At 28.0% G+C, this 22252-nt stretch overlaps 1 protein-coding gene and 1 pseudogene across 8 annotated transcripts; both read right to left on the reverse strand.

The window, feature by feature from the left end:
• Positions 1-13793, reverse strand: part of LOC133784938 (2-oxoglutarate-dependent dioxygenase 19-like) — an 83971-nt pseudogene extending 70178 nt beyond the window's left edge.
• A 3214-nt stretch (positions 13794-17007) lies between these two features.
• LOC133782013 (kinesin-like protein KIN-UC) lies at positions 17008-20436 on the reverse strand. Of its 8 annotated transcripts, none has more exons than XR_009870314.1 (5): positions 20278-20436; positions 19825-19987; positions 19198-19302; positions 17739-17926; positions 17008-17617 (listed from the first exon to the last, which is right to left on the reverse strand). XR_009870314.1 is itself a non-coding variant. In XM_062221153.1 (3 exons), the coding sequence occupies exons 1-3, from the start codon at positions 20404-20406 to the stop codon at positions 17579-17581; spliced, it is 354 nt and encodes a 117-aa protein (XP_062077137.1). In that variant the 5' UTR covers positions 20407-20436; the 3' UTR covers positions 17008-17578. The 8 variants fall into 8 exon arrangements, 1 of the variants encoding a protein (XP_062077137.1); XR_009870315.1 differs by having other exon boundaries at positions 17739-17920; positions 19194-19302; XR_009870312.1 differs by having other exon boundaries at positions 17739-17920; positions 19802-19987.
• Positions 20437-22252: the final 1816 nt, after the last annotated feature.

Genomic DNA, 22252 nt, shown 5'->3' on the forward strand with positions numbered 1-22252 from the left:
TACAACTCATGTGTGCATGGGTCATGCACACGTAATAACAGTTACACAAAACATGCAATTATTCTTAACTACTCATAAAGCCATAAAAGAATAATGCTCGTTTTACCCATTTTACTTGCATGATCGTTTTATAAAAACCACATAGTTGAATAATAAACATAATTTTGGACGTAAAAGTGGAGTTGCATGTAACATGCATACGTGGGAACATTACGTAATTGTGACGTTTTTCAAAAACGATAATTCTACATTTCTTACTTTTATTATTTAAAATCAATAGACATATAACATGCTTTATTTTTCTTAAAATTTCTAAGTTGATTAAATTTCTCAAAACATTATTTTATTTTATAAAATTATTTTATTTTAGCTTAAAAAAATAAAATATGTGACAATTTCATTTATAAATCTCAAATTACAAAGAATTAACCAAAAAGCTTGGATTTAATTAAAATACCTATTTTTAATATGTTTCTTTAGAAAAATAAATTTTATCATTGTGTTACATAAATGATGTGAAAAAATATATTTTTAAGTGTGGAAAATATATTTTTATTTAAATTATTTAAGACTTAGTTTTTATGTAACAAAATCCATATGTGACAATTAAATAATAATTTTTAACCTTTTTAAAACAAACTTTCAGCCACCATTTATTTTCTTCAAAAATCACAAATAAATAGAATCTAAATATTTTTCTCAATCAAAATAAAGGAAAATCATAACTTATCAAAATATGCATTCATACCATTAAAAATACAATTTTTCAATATTACCATAACTTAGGAAAAATAATTTGTTCCAAAAACTCATCACATTCATTTTAGTGAAACTCACTTCATATTTTCTTACAAAAATTCCAGCAACTATTTTTATCATTAAAAATCACCATATTCAATTTAAAAGCTCATATTTTCTCAAAAATTCAATAAAAATTATGTAGGTAATTATTTGAGTAAAATATCATTTTAATGGGACTTAAAATCCCCTTTTTAATTCCATAAAATTAACATAACATCAAGGACATTATTTATGCATGCAAATCATCTTTTTATCAAACTTTTACCCAATTATTTACAAAAATCAGCAAGCTTAATTTCTCAAGAGATTCATCTTTTATCCCCAAAATTTCACATAAAATCATACATGTCCAAAATCTCATCATACTCTTCTTATATACATGATTCTAAGAATATTACTAACATATTCACATGAGATCTTATAAAACCAATTTTTTTCTATTCCATTGAATCTGCACATGAAATCCAACAACAATAACCATGGCAATAACATACATAAATTCATAACACCATATCTCATGAACATGCCTTATAACAATCCTAACATATTCTTATCATATTTCTAAAATCATCATTTACCATTTTACATAAATCAAAGATTAAAAAGATAATCATAGCAATATAAACATAACATATATCCTCATTATAAACCCTATCAAATCCATTCCCTCAATCATACCCATGAACCCTTTTTAAACAAATCATATTCTCAAAAATATACAAATCATAATCATCAATCCTACAATAATCAACCATTAGCATCACTATCAAAAACCTCAAAGACAAACCCATCAAAACCAATATATAGGCTAAGAAAGACCATTACCTCTCTTGATTGTAAAATCAAGAACACAATATGATCAACACCCAAACTTCACACCCTTGTTCAAGCCTAGGGTTTTTATTTGAAAACCACCATGAGGAGGAGAAAGAACCCAATCACACACAACAAATAAACAAAGTCAATAACATATAATCAAGAAAAGAGATTTGACAAACCAAAAATACAAGAAAACATACTCTAAGATGGGTTCCTCTTCACCTTCTTCTTCTTTCTTTCTTTCTTCTTCTCCCTCTCTCTCTACATGCCACTCTCTCTCTCTCTCTCTCTCTCTCTCTCTCTAATTTCGGCAGCCACAAGAGCAAATGGCTCTTCTCCTCTTTCCTTTCCCCTTTATCCTTATTCTCTCATAATGGCTTAATAAAAAGAAAAGGTAAGTTTCCTATTCTCTCCATATTTTCTCTTAATTTTTGTATAATTGTTTTTATCTTTAAATGGCATGGAATAAAAAGATAATCACATCCTTACTTAAAATAACCATGGTCTTCTAATTTTTAATTTATTTGAATCAAGAAAATAAATGGAAAACCATTCTTTTCCCACTACACATACACGTCCACCACATGGTTTCCCATTCCCTTGTTCTTTTTATTATTATTATTTAATTTCCTACTTATTAAAATAAACTACCCAAAAATATCATAAATGACAATTATAAAATGTGTAGAAAATCCACACATGTGCACCTTATTACCATATACTAGTACACACTAAAACACTAGAGTGCATCACTATCTACCATGCACCTTAGTGCATTCAATCATAACTCACATAATTACCTCAATTGTCACATTTATTTAAAATGTAACACTAATAGTAAAATAAACATGTTACACAACTATTCACTTATTAAATTAATTAACCAAACAAACAATTAACAAATTTAAATTCAAAAGATTATACCAAACAATTCTAACAATTAAATAAAATAATAAACAATCAAATAAAACAAACAATCAACTAAATAAAATAACAACACTTAAATAAAACAATTCATCACGCTTAACATTTAAATAAAATAAATCACAAAATTTAAATAATCTAAAAAAAAAAATTTGGTGCACTACAGGAATAATAATGACTGATGGGAAATACAAGGAGTCAATTATGCTAAGTATTTGCCATTTTTGAAATACTACAAATATTATTATTATTATTATTATTATTATTATTATTATTATTATTATAATTAATTAGTTTACCAAATAAAAATATTAATTGTAATAAATACAAATAAATCCATAAATGTCATTGACTACTCATATTCTTATTTGTTTATTTATTAATTCTATTAACATGTATAATTAAGTATTTTTTAACAATATTTTCGAAAAATTGTCATTATTTATATTAAAAAATTATATAAAAAAAGTAATCACTTTTTAAACTTTCGACAAAACCCACTAATTTTTTATTACATTTTTTTATAACGAAATATATATATAAAAAAGAAATATACATATTACAAAATAACAATATTTATAACCATTAAAAAAAAATTCTATTTCATAATAATAAGTTAAACTCAACATACATCTAACAAAAAAAGAGAGAGTACAATCATTTAAATAAAAATTGTAAAAAGAGACAACAGTCTTCAATCTTTGATCCAATTTTTCAAGCACCACTTTTGAAAAGTAATATTGCGTTCAAGCTTGACGAGTTCAATCCGCATGTAGTAATCTTCCTTTTCTAGAGCATGGATGAGCCTTTGACAGGTTTCAGTTTGGAGTATTTGGAGCTCACGGGCCGGAACACAGTTAAGATTAGTAGAGATGCTTCCTGACAACAAGAGTTGTTGAATGGTATTTATTTTACTACTAATGCAAAGAAGACGAGTGTTTATATCATACCTCCTATTTTCGAATTGTATTATAAGTTGTTGGACATCTTTTTTTTTTGGAACAATGGTTTCCAAACACTTTGGTTCCTCCGACGTGTGAGATACATCATTTGTATTACACCCCTCATTCTTTTGCTTCATTTTCCCATTTTTCTTCAGGTCTTCCATTTTCTGCTTCCCTTTATCCTTTTTGTTCATGTCTTTCATTTTTCCTTCTCTTTCTCAACCTTGTTTTTCATGTAATACTAATACATGTAATAGATTATTTATAAATAATTTTAAAACTTATCATTCAATAGTGTAGTTAATAATGATGGTCTCTTATCTTAATATGAGTAACACCTATTGAGATTCCCTATTATTTTTTCGAATTTTTCAATATAAATTTTAAAAAAATTGTGTTTTCAAAAAATGAATTTATTCTCACAAATTTCTACACATTTGTTACATCACATGTTTAATTTATCAAGACACCTATTCATCTTCACAACACCAATTAAAAAAGTTAATAATTATATATTTTCAAAATATAATTAAACAACATTTATTATGTTCAAAGAACCTAGACATAGAATCAAAATTAATTCAATATTTGTATACATTTATTACACTCTATGAATTATTCAAAAGACAAGTTTTCAATTAAAAAATATTAATTTCGAATTTCATAATAAATTTTAAACAAATTTACATTAATTTTTGCCATATTAATTTAATATTATTTTATATTTCGATTTTTATTTAATTTATTTTTAAAAAAATGTTACACATAATTATTAAAAAGACACTTGTTCAACTTCCCATTGAACAAACACATTTGTTCAAATTTAATTTTCTATTATTTTGAAATTAATTTAAAAATTTGTACATAATTATTGAAAAGACTCCTGTTCAATTTCCCATTAAAGAAGCAATTCAATTTACCATTGTATTTTTTTCGAAATTATTTAATAAAAGCTATACATAATTAATAAAAAGATACATATTCAACTTCCAATTTACCAATGTATTTTTTAAAAATTATTTAATAAAAAGTATACATAGTTTTTGAAAAAACACTTGTTCAACTTCCCATTAAACAAAAGCAACTGTTCAATTTACCATTGTATTTTTTTAAAATTAATTAATGAAAATTATACATAATTATTAAAAATATACATATTCACTTCCCATTCTTCCCATTTTGAAAAATACAATGGTTGGAAGTTGAACAAGTGTCTTTTTAATAATTATGTATAACATTTTAAAAGGGAGTTATTCATATTCCTAACCACCTATCATAAATGCTTTTTATTCTTCTCATCAAATTTTAAATATAACACAAAAATTAGTATAATTTCCAAGATGGAGATTACTATGGAGCCTAGAAGGGTTGATGAATATAGTGGCAATCATGAAACAAAAAGTGAATCCAACTATGAAGTCAAAGATGCAGAGAATGATGTTGAATATGAAGACATTATCTCACGTGAACCAGACAAAGACATTGTTGTTGAAGGCGAAAGTAGCAATACAATCGATCAAGTTAAGGAAGAACAACATTTTCATGTACTCGGAAAATGGCCTCAAGCATTACTCGATATGGAGTTTTTGGAAGGCTTTTTTGATGTTGAATCAAGCGACACTGACGGGGAAATAGATGTTGTCCAGTTAATTAAAAATATCAACAGTTCACCAACAATATGTACAGATTCAAATGAATATTATAAGGAGCTTGAACGAAACGATGATGGCCAGGAAGATAACATCCCTTCTTCTACCAAAACCTTTCCAAACTCGAAAGGTTTCTATAACATTCTCATGAAAGCAAAAGACTTGCGTAGAAGAACTAAAGATATGCATGATTGTCTCGATAAAGGATTAAAATTTGAAACTCGCATCAAGCTTTTGGATTTGGAAGATGCTATTAATAATCTTATTGGTGCAATTTGTGATGCATGATTGTCTCTATATATATGCATCAAGCTTTTTTTGTACTAAGAATTATATGAAAGCTATTTATATTTTATGTTTACAAGGATCTTATGAGTGTTGTAAATTAAACCATTATATAATAAAAAGTAAAATTTCATTAGTTCAATCAAACATAAAAATAAAAATCTACAAAGTACAATAGTAGATAAACAAACAAACAATTTCCTTACGCTCTCTTCAACTTTTCCATCATTCTCAAGAGCACATCCATATTTTTCAAGTGCTCATCAACTTTTGTTTGTTCCTCTTCGAATAGTTTCTTCATTTTCTCAAATAATGCTTCGCGATTGTCGAATCCAAAACTCACTCCAACATGATCAATCAAATGTGTAGCAAGCAACACAATCTCTTTAACTTCTTCCTCTCCTAAGTCATCATAATATTGAGTAAATGGACACATTCTTAAAAATATAAAATGATTTCAAACTCTACCTAAAAACAAAGTTTATGTTTGCCTACAAATGATATCAGTGTATATTAGATAAAATGATTTATAAATAGTGTTAAAAACCATATAATTTCGAAATTATGACATTTAAAATATCCATTTAAAAAAAAAACTAAATTCCATTTTGAACCAATACTTGAATTGTTTTGGTTAAATTAATAAATAAGATGGGTAATAATTATGGAAAATATAGCAATTGATGGGCTATTCCATATCCCAAAAATCATGCTCAAAATTATGATTAGTTACACTTCTCAAAACATAAAATGAACATATTTCAATTCCCAAAAATAACACAATAATTTTGTTATTGGTTTGGTTGATTATGCATAATTATACCATTAAATTCTAAATGGTTAGGTTGGTATTAACTAGTTTAGTTACTATGCATTGATTTTTAATTTAAATTGAAAACACAATTTCGAAATATATTTAATTTTTTTTATAGATAAAAAGGTTTGGTTGAGTTAGTTTGTGTAAAAAAAATATATATTTTATTAAAATTTCACTTAAAAAACGTGAGCAATTAATTTAGAAAATGCCACCTAATTGCATTAAATGCATGTATTCATAAATCCATTCCAATACCCTAATATCATGCTCTATTTATGTTTGGTTGAGTTATTAATCATTTCTCATAAAAAAAACGTGTACAATTAAGATCATGTCAACTAATTTCATTAAATGCATGTCTCCATAAATCCATTCCAATTCCCTAACATTATGCTCAAAATTCTGATTGGTTGATATATTAATTAATAAATTCAAAATTAACATTTACATAATAGTTTTTATTTAATAAATATGATATTAATGTCTACAACTACCATTTGAAACTTCCAATAAACATTAACGCTTATTGTGAAAATGATAAAATTTAAATTGTGTTTTAATCTTGTTAATAAATAATTAATTCAGAAATAAACTATTCAAATTCTCCCAAATATTGATCATCTTCTAATTTCTCAAAATTGATAAATAATAATACAAATTTCTTTCTTTTACACAACTTGATTGAGAATAAAAAAATTAGGGCAAAGATCATTGTCCCTAGTACTATATTCCTCTACTTGAAATGAACTCTCGAACATCTTTCAATAATTTTGCTCTATTCTTGTTGAAATTTGAGCATGCAATCCACGAAGCTATGTGACACCTTTCTTCATTAGAGTCGAACTACAATAGTGAAAAAAACTCAAGTATAGTATGATAAGAACAAAATTAAAAAAAAAAACTTAGTATGAAATTTACTTACCACAAAAGACCGCGAGTCGAGCTTACAACTATTCATCATAAATAATATGACAAAGACTCCACAATCGTACAAATTTTGTTGTCTAGGGACATTTCTACCACGAACTATACCAAAACTAGCAAAGTTGAAACTACCAGGTTTCCTTTCGATCTGATTCTCCAAGAACAAATCTAGATTGCGTAGCTTCATTTGCACTCTAACATCAGAATTTATAAATTTATAAAGTAATATATTCAACCAATAAAAACTTACAATATCAACAATCTTAGATGACTGTAATATAGGATTCTTTTCGTCGGCAAGTGAGTCCCAAACTTCAACTTTTTTTTCTTTAAGTATCACTCGTGCAAGAATGAAGCGTCTTACAAGCAACATAGGAATATAAATATACAAGTATAATTGTTGTTAGAAATTACATAATAAATAGATGCTTAAAAATATATTCAACATAAACCATTAGAATTATACTTCATTGCAATGTTCGAGGGAGCCCATAAATCTTTCGTAGTAATGCATTTTCCTCCAAATTTGATATAGTGGTAAATTGGAGTAGGAGTCGGGTAGTAAGTATTTCTATTGTCATAATTTAAAAAAAAAAAAACTTCACAAACATGAAATATGTTTTGACAAAAAAGAAAAACAACAAAAAACTCACCATATTTCGAGCAGGAAGATACCAATTCTTACACTCTTTACCCTTCTTCAACCTCTCATCCTCGGTCAAGAATGAAGAAACCATAGTAACAATCTGCATTTACCAAAAAAAAAAAAAATTATAACGGTCATACTAAAATTATTAATATATACAAATGAATTACCTCAGTCTCCAACTCCGTTTTAGGTCCAAGATACCGGAAGTCGGACCGTCGTAGAAAACTAGACTCACTTTCAACTATAATTTCCCTAGGATAGATACAATAATATACATTAAAATATATTGAAAAAAATGACAAAAAATATATACATTAAGATAGAAAAACTTACAATTGATCAGAGTTTTAGAAAATGTATTCTAACACCTCCCTATCTTTCGGTCTTAAAGTATTACCTAGTTTAAAATGTTCAAAGAATGCAACATCATCTTTGACTAATAACATGTTTTTTTAAAAATAGTGATTGTGAGGCCTTTTCGTTAATGGATTCACATTTAAATTTTTTCTTCTTCTCATATCTACATGGAATTTTATCTTTGGCTTGTAAATCCAGTTTAATAGAGTGTAGTTCATCTCTCAACTCTTTCAACTCATGTTCAATTACTATCCTCCATTCCATTTCTGATTCCATCTCAAAGTTCTATACAAAAAAATTGATGAAGATTATCACTATGTAAGAAATATTTTTTAAAAATAATAATATGTTTGAAAATTTTACATGATGAAATTTTCAAAACTTTAAAATTCCTCACATTTTTAGTTTATTGAAGAAAAATGAACTACAAAATAATTTGTAATAATAATGTTTTAAAATTTCTTTTATAAAATAGGAAATTTTTAAAACCCTATAACCTTCAATGTAAATTTATAAACCTAATAGTTGATATCTAAGAAGTTTGAATAATTTCGAATTTTACAATGGGAGAAAAAAATGATAATTTGTATGTAAAAATAAAGAAATCACATGAATGATTGAAAATCTTGCAAGAAACACTATGAAAAATCTAGAGTTTTTTCATAAAACATTTTTTAAAAAAAATTGTTCTTGTGAGATTTTACTAGACAAGTTTTTCAAGAGAAATAAGATTTAATCATTTTTTTGAATTTCAAATCCTACATGACAAATAAAACTAAGTTGGAATTTAAAAAAAAAAAAAAAAGATCTAGTAATGAATTTCAAAATATGAAATTGGTGAAATAGATAATAAATTGTTTGTAAAAATAAAGAAAGCACAAAAATGATTGAAAATCTTGCAAGAAACACTATGAAAATCTAGAGCTTTTTCATCAAACATTTTTAAAAAAAATTGTTATTGTGAGATTTTACTAAACAAGTTTTCAAGAGAAATAAGATTTAGTCTTTTTTTTTTTAATTTCAAATTCTACATGACAAATAAAACTAAGTTGATATTTTTTTTTAAAAAAAAAACCTCTAGTAGTGAATTTCGAAATATGAAATTGGAGAAATAGATGATAATTTGTTTGTAAAAATAAAGAAAGCACAAAAACGATTGAAAATCTTACAAAGAACACTATGAAAAATCTCGAGTTTTTTCATCAAACACTTTCAAAAAATTAATTCTTGTGGGTTTTCACTAAACAAGTTTTTCAAGAGAAATAAGATTTACTCATCTATGTGAATTTCAAATGCTACATAACAAAAAAAAAAGATGGATTTTTTTTTAAAAAAAATAAAAATAAAAAATCTACTAGTGATTTTCGAAAATGACATAGAAAACTTACTTGAAAACACTTTAAAAAATTGGAGCTTCTTCAATAAACAAGTTTTTTAAGATGAGTAAATTTTGTATAAAAATATATATAATATATAGAAAATTCGAAATATGCTTTATTAATTAACCAACTAATTGTAGTTGGGAAGATAGGAGTCATTAATGCATAAGGAATGAATCTGGAAAGAACAAGGAATGAAGAAGGAATGGGGATATGGAATCTTGGAATGAATCTTAAATAATGATTTTTTTAATTATTTAATTAAATTAAAAGGTGACCGCCATGTCAGCAGGTAGCCCATTACCAAGTTTGAAAAAGTCAAAGATATTATTAATTAACATCTTTAAATGTGGATCATTGGATCTTAATCCAATGGCTATAAATTGACAACCCATCCATGGGGAAAAAACTCAATCACCATTAAGAGTGAACTCATATATATATATACTAAGTGTAAATATGTTGTAATTTACGTTAATTTTATTTAGAAAATTTATTAATTATTTTTAGTTAGATTAAGTAATAAAAAATAACAAGTTTTCTTTTTTAATATTTATAGACATATATATATATATACTAGATACAATCAACGTGCAATATGTACATTTGCTTAGTTTTATTTACAAAATTTATTAATTATTTTTATTAAATTTATATTAATTTCACATAAAATTTGAAATAAATATCTTATTTTAATTAAATAATTTATTTATTTTTGTTTAAATTTATGTTTGTTCTAATTTTTTAATTTAGGAGTGACAACAAGAGATTATATATTATATATTTAATGTAATATTAAATATTATGCGTGGATTTTAAATTTAAGTTTCTTGCTAGTTTTTAAAAAAAAAACAATTTGTTGCTAATTCACAGTAAGTTATATTATATGCTTAATATGATATTATTCTAATAAGTGTGTTTAAGTTTAATTAAATTTTATTTAAGTTATAAAATGTATGATTTTATTATTTTTAAATAATTATTATTGTAAAATATCTCAAAAATATCATATTTTAATTTGTTTAATTATTTATTATTTTAAAATAATTATCATTGTAAAATATTTTTAAAATATTCTATTTTAATTTTTTTAATTATCTATTATTTTTAAATAATTGTCATTGTAAAATGTCTCAAAAATATCATATTTTATTTTTTTTAATTATTTATTTTATTTTATTTAAGTTTAAGTGTTTACAAACCACCATTAAATATAAGAATATTTCGTTAAAGTTAACATTAAAAAAATAAAAAGCCGTTAAAACCAAGAATTTCCGCTATCTACACACTTATTATATATACGATATATCTTCTATATAAAAAATATGTATTTTACGATTTTTTTTGTTAACTTACATAATATTCTAAATATTTATTAATTATATTAATATAAATTAAAATGTTATAATAATATTTAATACAAGACTATATATTTAATAATTATATTATTATAAATTCAAATATTATTATTATAATAATATATAATACAAAATCTTAATTTTTATTAAAAAAATTCATTTATATTTAAATTCAAAAAAACATGTTTTTTTATTACTTAATCTAACTTATATAAATATATATATATATTCATATTAAATAATAACAAACATTATATATATATATTATATATATAAGTTTCGTGTGTACACAAATATTATGATTATGTAACTACATAAGAAATTAGAATAATATTTCTATTATACCAAGAATAAACAAGTTTATTCTTCAATTATTAAGGTGTGATTTAAATAATATTATGCATGTTTTGTATCTTAAATATGGATGTTTGTGATCTAAAATGTTATCATATTCTATATATATTTTTTACAAAGTATAAACAATGTTTTGGTTTAATTTTTTTTTAATATATTTATGTCATTCTTTTATATATAATATTATTTATTTATTTAAAATTTATACGCAAATCATAAAAACTTAATAAAAATAATTAATAAATTTCGAAATAATAAAACTAAGTAAACGTACATTTTGTGAGTTGCTTGCACCTAGTATAAATATAAATATACCTAAGCAATAGTAGTTAGAACTATAATATTCATGTAAAGATGGAATATCAATTAAAAGTACCTGCATTTGATCACCAAGGTTAACAACAAAGGCATCATCAGGCATGGCATTCAACATGACCCACTGGCCTTTGTGGTGAACTTGAAGACCACTCATCTCATTCTGGATTAGAAGAGTGACAAGGCCATGGTCGGTGTGAGGTGGGATTCCAATGGCTCGATGGGGCTGGGGGCAAGCTGGGTAGTAGTTGGCCGCCAGGAGTTGTAAGCCTTCATCCCAATTCACTGCCTTTGCTATATGTGATCATCTTCCAGTCCCAATGTCTCTGATATTGCCTTCACTACTTCACTTGCTACTTCTCTGGTTCTTGCGCTGAACTCTAATGCAACCTCACTAACATACGTACATATACATTACAATAACACTAACGTTATATATATATATATAGGACATGGTTATAATGGTGCACGTTTTTTTTCCAGGTGAATCGTACATTTTCACACACACAAACTCTATTTTTTGTTACATGATGATATTCACTGTAGTCACAGCCAACCACTTGCAATTTTTCAAGAAAATTTGAATAATTCAGGACACTGAAAATAAGGTCTAAAACAATATTTGGGTGCATGAAAAAATGGAAAGTTTGGAATCCTGTTTCGGCATTCTAAGTTATTCAGATTTTCTTGAATTTGCAGGAAGTTCGTTGTGACTACAATAAACACCGTCATATAAAAAACTAATATCTAACTTATACACACGTATAAAAATGTATGATTCATCATGCTAATGTATAAAAAGCGTACTCTATTTTTGTCGTTTTCAAAGATAGAGTCACAATTTATGAGTATGGGAGTCAATTGTTTTTTAATATTGTTGTAAGGTATACTTTTAAGTTGTCATATACAAGATGAAATATATCTTCTTTTGAATTGCTGAATTTTTAAAACCGGGTCTTATTTATTATAATTTAAAATAATAAAATAATTAATTCAACAACTTATAATTAAATGTATTGGACAACTTAATTGATATTAGAATAAGACATATATATGTGCGTATACCTGAAGCCAGAAGGGTTGTGAGGGGAATTGAAATGAGGATGAGTTATAACCTTAAGAAAGTCCCTCCACAGAAAACTTTATCGATAGCAACATTAAAACTAGTGCCATACTTAATGGGGTCCAAAACATTTTTGGTGGCTCTAATTATTTGCGGATTTTGCTCGGCCGGCAGATTGAAAAAATCTCTACACACCTCTATCATTCTCTTCATCACACTCTCCACCACACCGTGGTTAATCAGCTGATCATTCAAAAAAACATTATAATAGAATAATAACTTATTTTTAAATTACCTTTGCTTAATTTTATATAGAATATTAATTAATTTAATTTTATTATGTTTTTATGATTACCATATAAATTTTTTTTAGAATAGTCCATATTATATATAAAAGAAATTATATAAACATATTAAAATAAAAATTAAACCAAAATATTTTCTAAGATTTTTTTTGAAAAAAATAATAATATGATAATATTTTAGATCACATACTAGTTACCCTTTTCAAAGTACAAAACATTCATGATATTATTCAAAATACATCTCAATGATTGGAAAATAAACTTCTTTATTCTTGATAGAAAAGAAATATTATTATAATTTCTTATGTAGTTACACAATTATTCTATTTGTACACATACAACATATTTATAATGTATTTATAATATTTATTGTTATTTAATATGAATATATGAACCCATCTGTATAGATATCATCATCTACATCCAGAAAGTCGTATGCTTTGGAAGAAGCTTGTACAGTTTGGGAAGGGGTTTTGATTGATCAAAAAGAAGAATCTACTTCAACCGATATGCCCTTAGGCACGGCCATACATAACATAGAAATCACACTTGGAAAGGGTGGACAATTAGCTAGAGCAGCAGGTGCTGTAGCGAAACTGATTGCAAAAGAGGGGAAATCGGCCACATTAAAATTACCTTCTGGGGAGGTCCGTTTGATACCCAAAAACTGCTCAGCAACAGTCGAACAAGTGGGGAATGTTGGGGTGAACCAGAAAAGTTTGGGTAGAGCCGGATCTAAACGTTGGCTAGGTAAGCGTCCTGTAGTAAGAGGAGTAGTTATGAACCCTGTAGACCATCCCCATGGGGGTGGTGAAGGGAGGGCCCCAATTGGTAGAAAAATAAGGGGCATGATGACTTGACGTCATCCTCACCTTCCTCCGGCTTATCACCGGCAGTCTGCTCAGGGTTCCAAACTCAACGGTGGCAACTAAACACGAGGGTTGCGCTCGTTGCTGGACTTAACCCAACACCTTACGGCACGAGTTGACGACAGCCATGCACCACCTGTGTCCGCGTTCCCGAAGGAGAGTAACATGTTTTTTTTTTAAATATGAATGATAAATATAAAATTAAGATTGTGTATTATATATTATTATAATAATGATATTTTATAATATTTAAATTTTATTAATATAAGTATTAAATATGTACTTTTCTATTAAATATTATTATAAAAATGATATTTAAAATATTTAAATTTATATTAATTTAATTACTAAATAGTTATTCTACTAAAATTTTATAAAAATTATGATTATATATAATAGATTATAATAATAATTTATAACATTTAAATTTATATTATTATTATAATTATTAAATATACATATTCTTTTATTATATATTATATTAATAATGATATTTTATAACATTTGAATTTATATTAATATAATTATTAAATATCTAATTTTGCATTAAATATTATTATAATATTGATATTTTATAACATTTAATTTTTTTAGCATTATAATATTTGTATTTATACTAATATAATTAATAAATATCTATTTTTAAATAGTTTTAAAAGTATATTCTGTTTAAAATATATAATATTTCGTCAAAGTTAAAAAGAAACGGTTAAATACATACTTTTTATATAGAAAATATATGTTTATATACTAGGTAGAAGCAACGTGCAATGCATGTTGCTTAATTTTAAAGTTGTAAACATTGACTATAATTTTAATAAAAATTGGTTCACTGTTTTTAAAAAATATATATAATAGAATGAATTATAATTCTAAAATATATATGTAAGTTGTTACACCCAGATTTCGAGACCAGAGATATGACCTCGAAAACTGGACTCGTCAAGTGTGAGCTCGAAATGTATGAAAACATTGTATGGTCCAGCTGTAAGATCTCCGAAGTAAAATAACGACCTCGAAGATGTGTAACCTCGGGATGCTTTCTGAGTTCGAAATGACATGACCTTGGGGTTACATCCGTTATCGATTGCCTTCAAATTAAACAGTCCGAGCTTGGGAAGTGCAAGCTCGAGTATGATGCCTTCGATATTGTCAATCTACTCCGAGCATGTCCTGAAGTAGGATGGCAAGCTCGTAGCAATACCATAAGTCTCAACAGCCACAGGGTCGATCGTTGATCTCGAAGACCTGATGAGTCATCTGGGATAGCCCGTTATGTATGAACATATTTATTGTTGTATAATCCCAACATTTAAGGGATATTATTTAGTTTGTTATCTGTTCCCGATTCTTATGGGACGTTCCCATATATGTAGGAGATATTGTATTTAATGTCATTATTTAAATTGATATACAGAATATCTTCCCGAAATATGTGGGAATGAACTCTGTAACCTCCCCTATAAATAGAGGAGGAATGACCACTTGTAAATGATCGATTTCTTTTGGCTGGAGAATAATTTCTGGGTAATTCATCTCTGAAGAATTTCCAGAAATCTGTAAGCCTTAATAACACAGACACGTGGACTAGGCAGAGTTAACTGCTGAACCACGTAAAAACCTTCTTATCTTTCTTCATTATTCATTCGCTCCACAGTATACGTTGTTTAATTGCTCTACGATTTAAGTTGACGAAAAACGGCGACAACGCAAGTATTTGTTGACGCCGTTTTTCGTCAACTTAAATCGTAGAGCAATTAAACAATAAAACAATGAAGTGAATGAATAGTGAAGAAAAACAAGAGGATTTTTACGTGGTTCAGCTGTTAATTCTGCCTAGTTCACGAGTCTATGTTATAAAGACTTGGGAGTTTTCTAGAAATTCTTCAAAGATGAATTACCCAGAGTTTTCCCTTCCGAAATCAAAAATCTGTTCTCTACAAGTGGTGATTCCTTCTCTATTTATAGAGAATGTTGCAGAATTCATTCCCACATATTTTAGGAAGATATTCTGTAATAATGATATTCAATGCATTATCTCCTATATACACAGAAACATCCCATGAAGATCGGGAACGGATAACAGATTAAATGATATCCCTTAAATATTGGGATTACACAACAATAAACATGTTCACATGTAATGGGCTATCCCAGGTGATTCATCAAATATTCCAGATCAGCAATTGGCACTGAGTCTGTCAAGACTATTGGTCAATCACGAGCTTGCCACCCAACTTCATGCTATGCTTGGGATAGGTAGGTGATGACAGGGCTGTCACATCCGAGCTTACACTTCCCGAGCTCGAGCTATCTCGTCTGAAGACAATCGATAAAAAATATATTCAAGTGTCATGCCATTGCCCATCGCGAGCTCGGAGAATATTCGAGGTTACGCATCCTCGATGTCGTTATTTTACTTCAGAGAGGTTTAACTGTTGAACCATATAATGTCTGCATATATTTCGAGCTCACACCTGACGAGCCCAGTTTTTGGGGTCATAACTTCTTATCTCGAAATCTGGGTGTAACAGTATTTATATCAATAATCTCTCATATATCACTACTACAAAAAAGATTTTTTAGGACTCGTGGGGCGCGAGTCCTCTATTTGAGAGCCTTAAAAAGTGAGGTTTTTTAGGACTCGCAACGCGAGTCCTAAAAAATCTGGTTGAGTGTCTTTAATTAAGTTTTTAGGACTTGCAATGCGAGTCCTAAAAGAATGTTTTTAGGACTCGCAATGCGAGTCCTAAAAAATCTGGTTGAGTGCATTTAAGTAATTTTTTAGGACTCGCAACGCGAGTCCTAAAAGAATGTGTTTAGGACCAGCAATGCGAGTCCTAAAAAATCTGGTTGAGTGGCTTTAAGTAATTTTTTAGGACTTGCAATGCGAGTCCTAAAAAATCTTGTTGAGTATCTTTAAATTAAGATTTTAGGACTCGCTTTGCATGCCCTTAAAAGTAATTTTTTTTTTTAAAAATGCAGCTACAATTTTCATTTTGATTTAAAAAAATATATCCATTTTCCAAAATGTATTATATATGTATGACTTCTAAAATTTTCAAAAGAAAATACAACAAAATAATTTTTTTATTAATTCCTCTAAAATATAATTTTAACATATTACATGATAGTTATAATTGCATATGGATATTTTGGTCAAAGTAATGTTAGTCCATGCCATTCCAAACAAAATTTCAACCAAACAAAAGAATTGATATTTCTTTCCCATTCTATTTCTATTCTCACATAAACACTATCATTTCAATCCCAACCATACAAGATTGTATTAAAAAAAATGATAAGAAATCACCTGTACTGTATTACAGTCTAGACAGCCTCAGACTAAGATAGTACATATAAGACATAAAACTACAAACAGAGACCAACAAAGACAGCAAAGAGGCCCTCATGAAAAACTATCGAAACTACAACCACAAGTGTCAGTCACAAAGAAGCATTGAGTATTCCTTAAAGCAAGGAGTGCTACACCAAAAAAAAAATGCCTGAGCATTTTTCTTTTCAAGCAAGGAATGATTTCACAGCATCACAATTTTTTTATTATTATTAAGGATTTCTTTCAAGTATTTCTTCATGAGGAATGAACTTAACTTTACCAGTTTCTACTGGCTTTTTCTTCTTGGAATGAAGCTGTGAAATTGACAATTGCCCCTTGCTCATTGCTATTGTGACAGCCTCATCTCTCTTCCCAGATTCCATCAAAACTGAGTCACTGACACTTTGGCATGATTCACAGACCCAATCTTCAGGGACCTCGTGCTTTACTTTTCTTCCCATGCAATAACTAAAAACAGAGAGATATAAGAATCATTTATGATTGATTATTATCAATACTTGTATCATCACACACACTCAAAAAGTCATGGAAAAAATATATATGAAAGTTAGAAGCAATAAACACGTACAGAAGAATATCTTCATGTTGAAAACAAGAGCATCATAGAGTTGCAGCACACCATAGCTTACAAACATGAAATTTAGGATCATTGTTCTGAGCTAATGTATTAGCAAGCATACGACTTTGCTCCATATCAGCTAAGTTTGCAACATTTACCCCTCTCACATGATCCATTGACATCAACTGAGACTGCTCCTGTGAACAAAATTACAAAATCAAACTCAATGTATGGATGACTACTTTATAATTCTTCAAAAGGTTGAAAGAGCAGTCAAACAATCAATCAAAGAGATAAAACCCTTAAGTGGATGAAGTTGATGCAAAAAAGAAGATAGAATTTATAACAAAAAAATATATTTAACTACATTGTAAATCAAAACTTAAGTGGTCCAATTTGGATACACGGTCCAAGAGCAATTTTTTACTGTAAAGGCTTACGTGCCAATTATCTTTATGGTTAGTCTTTTAAAATCCTATAAATGAATTAACATTATAAGTGTATATCCCATCCTATGATATTTTTTATAAGATAAACATAAGCAAATATTGCAGCTTTTATATCTAGAAAAGTTAAAACATAAAAATAACAATGAAGCTATACTATTCTGATTGACACACCACAAAATTGAGCTCTACAACTAGTGCTAATGGTACTACTGCGGACCTCAAATAATAATGCAAGCTAAAGATATTCAGAGCATTGGCACTGCAAATCTATAATTAGTACAAAAGATATACATTAAGTTCAGCAGAACAAATATTTCAGCAGAAGTCATAATCATGAGGCTCAAACATAATAAAACTAAGCAATCTAGTAATCTACAAATACGCAAGATTAAAAGAAGAGAAAAATATCTTGAAAATTAAAGTTACATTTTCTTTCAAGTCACCAAAGTTGTTTATTTTATTTACTAACTCAGATTTAGGAACAAAACCTCTCAAACCTTGCAAAGTAAGATTTAAGATTGGTACCAATTGACTAAAAAACAAAACAAATGAGATAAAAGTCACAACTTTATTTAGAGGACATACATTCTCAATTATTTGGAGCCCATTCACATATGTTTTATCCTCTCTTCATCAAGAATCAGAATTTGACAGCGTAGAATTTATCAATGGCCAAATATGTGTCATTTTTACACCTCACATTAACCCAATTCAGCTTGAACAAACAATAATGTAGAAGAAAACTACAAGGCTACACTAACAGTATCATTGAAACATATTTGGAAACAGACAGTGTGCAGCGTCAATATTCTCAGAGAAATAAAAGACTACTTAAACCAAATAAGAATCAAACCAGAAATAATGTTTAATAAATAGCATGATACTGAACAAGACCCAAAACAGAGAAATGAAAAACAATAATTCATGGAAAATGAGATATGATAGATTTAGAAATGCATATCAACCATTGTTTTTTCCCTAAAAATTGCCTCATTTCTACTTTATAAATGCATACCAACCATTGTTTTTTTCCAAAAAATTCATGGAAAATAGTCTTCTCCCTAGCCATCCCGAACAATCTCCTCTTGACTATTTCCTGCATTGATCCTGAAGATCCCTTCTGCCTAAACATGGAAAATATGATTTGTACATAAAGATGGTTACCATATGAAGAGTATTGTCTATGCTTTGTTACAGATTATCAAGAAATTGGATTCTGGTAGTATGCCAAAGATATGCAGGGAACAAGGGCAAATAAAATGTTAATAGAGCTTTTTCTTGTGTTGTGACTTGTGTAAGTATTTTTTGTATCTTCCTTTAATTGAATAAGAAAAACATAAACCAGAAAACATGTGTCTATAGCACTTGCTCATATAAGAGCTTATTCCATCATTATATTCTTACAGAATCAGTTGATCAATCCTACCTACAATCTCTCATTTTTACCCGTTAGCATGTACAATAAGCCTAGCTAACTAACTAAGCTTATTGTATCCTGTTAACCATGATTTTGAAGCTGTACTTTTCAATTTCAGTTCAGCAGCATTTGATTTTAAGTTATGGTAATTTTTAACTAGGCTCAGATGAAAACAATACTCAATTTCATGCAACATATAATGCTACCTGCAAGTAGGAAATTTCCACACTATCAAAACCAGGAGATGTACAAGAAAGTATGTCCTCCAGAGCTCTGGCCATTATACCACGCTCAGACGTATCATCTTTACCCAGCCTGCTGAGTGTGTAAGTTTTACCAGTACCTGTTTGACCGTAAGCCATAACTGTTCCATTATATCCATTCAAGACACTCTGCGAAAAATTCATACAAAACAAAAACAAAATATCCATAAGTTACAGAATTTCCATGAAACAAAATTTGAGATCAACAACCAGTCTCAATGTACACTCTCCAAACTAACCATTTGAAAAATAACTAGAAAAACAAACAGATGGGGGACAAAATGCAAAGCATAAACACATACACATACTAGAATCAATATTTTAGAACTTGTTTTGTTATGCTAATTTCAGCACCAATTGCAAAATTAATCAATACTTCATTGATTATTGTAGAAGTCATTAGTCTCTTGATGAGTTACCTCAACTACAGGCTTGGCAACCGCTTCGTAAACTCGCCTTTGGGAGGCAGTGTCTGTAAAAACTTCATCAAATCTATAAGATTCCGAGCTCCAGTTGTTTTTTCTCAACTTCAGTCTCTTCAGTTGCATAAGAGAAAAATATAGAATTATGGTGCTACTCTAAACATTCCTATGGTTGAGGTAAGATAAGTAAGGCTTAGCTGATTTGCCCTTTGGGAGAAACATAAACAGATATATTGGAAAAAATGAATGCACTGTTTTAGAAAGAAGAAAAAAGAATCTACAATCAATTGAAACCAAAAATGTCTTTTTTTTTTATAACTGTATAATCATTAACCATGAAAGTAGTTTATCAAATAAACAATAAAAAATAAGGAATGGCACTAAAAATAAGTAAAATAGAATGAGAAACCTTGGGGCCAATAACGGTGGCGAGCGGTGGCTTCGCACGGCTCGAGGAGCGTCGGTGTACCGTCAACTGGAGGAGTGTGGTCGGCTTTGGAGAAGACAACACCACACAGAGTCGTGGACTGAACACCCATGGCACCATGTCGCACCACCATCTCCAGCCCACGCAACCCAGTCGTCGGTCAACTACAGAGAGAGAGAGAGAGATCGTTACCTGCACCAACGAATCCGAGCCGCGTCGTCAAGCCTCCAGCAGTCCCGTTGAGCCTCTGTCAGCCCCGTCGACCTCCACCGTTGTTGAAGCCTCATATGGCCCCTCGCCGTCGTAGTTGAAGCCCCCAGCTGCTGGTGTTTTGAGCAGGAGAGAGAGAAGGAGATGGATCGGGGAAGTGTGAGAGGGGAGAGTGGCTTGTAAAGAAAAGAGATAGGGTTTTCAGATATTTTGTTTTGGGGAAGGATTTTTTTTTTTTGTTTACTTCTGGGTCAACTACACATTAAAAAACAATTAAAAAATTTATTACTCCAAAAAAATTAAAAATATATGATAATCTTAATAAATAATTTTGTAATAGAATTATAATTTTTTATCTCATTAAGTTATTAATTAAAAAAATATTATTATAAGCATCTTGATATTTATTTCAAATAATAATATACCAATGGGTTGATCAAATTTTTTTTTATTTTAATTCTCATAATTTAAATATAAATCTTTAATTCTAGATGAATCTCATTTATCAAATTTAAAGATTTCTTATTATTTACTTAGCAACAAATAATAATTTAATTTAACAAAAGTAAAACTTTTTAAATTCAATCTATTCTCCATTTCTAAATTTTAATGTCATTTATTAATCATTCCAAAAAATAATACATAATTTGAGGCATAAATCCATCTATTATCTCATTATATTATTAAATTTAAATTTTAATATAAAAATTTTTATAAATACAAAAGTTAATAATATAAAAAATTTAGAAACAAAAAAAATCTAATTTTAAAATTTTTTAATAAATACATCATTTTTATAAATATATATTTACATAATTTAGTTTATTTTAAAAATTATACTATTTATTAAAAAAATTACAAGATTTTTCCAATTAATAAAAAACTTTGTTTTAACTAATACAAGTTTTATAAATATGTTAAAGAACAATTTTAAGGACTTGCTTTGAAAGTCCTTAATACTCTTTTAGGACTCGCAAAGCGAGTCTTTAAAAGTCATCATTCCTAATTTTTCAGCCCAGGTGTTTTTAGGACTCGCAAAGCGAGTCCTTAAAGAGTATTAAGGACTCACAAAGCAAGTCCTTAAAACTGTTAAGTAAAACACTCATTTTTTAGCCCAGATTTTTTTAGTACTCACATATTTTTTTAGGACACTCATTGCGAGTCCTAAATTGTGTTTTTTCAGGACTCTCAATGAGTGTCCTAAAAACTCCATAAATATTTTTAAGGACTTGCATTTATGTGTGTGTCCTAAAAAAGTGTCCCGTAAAGGGTATTTTGTAGTAGTGTATGACATCTAAACACAACGTTGACATAGATATATATATATTTGCATGG

This window comes from Humulus lupulus, chromosome 6, assembly GCF_963169125.1.
Source record: "Humulus lupulus chromosome 6, drHumLupu1.1, whole genome shotgun sequence".
NCBI lineage: Eukaryota > Viridiplantae > Streptophyta > Magnoliopsida > Rosales > Cannabaceae > Humulus > Humulus lupulus.

Bases quoted from the DNA above. Each gene is read 5' to 3' on its own strand.
- LOC133782013 (XM_062221153.1), bottom strand. From the start codon at position 20,406: ATGCAACTGAAGAGACTGAAGTTGAGAAAAAACAACTGGAGCTCGGAA. The intron at 19,988-20,277 runs GTAACTCATCAA...AATTTTTCGCAG, and splicing joins TTGCCAAGCCTGTAGTTGAG to AGTGTCTTGAATGGATATAA. The intron at 17,618-19,801 runs GTAGCATTATAT...CTCTGTTTTTAG, and splicing joins TGGAAATTTCCTACTTGCAG to TTATTGCATGGGAAGAAAAG.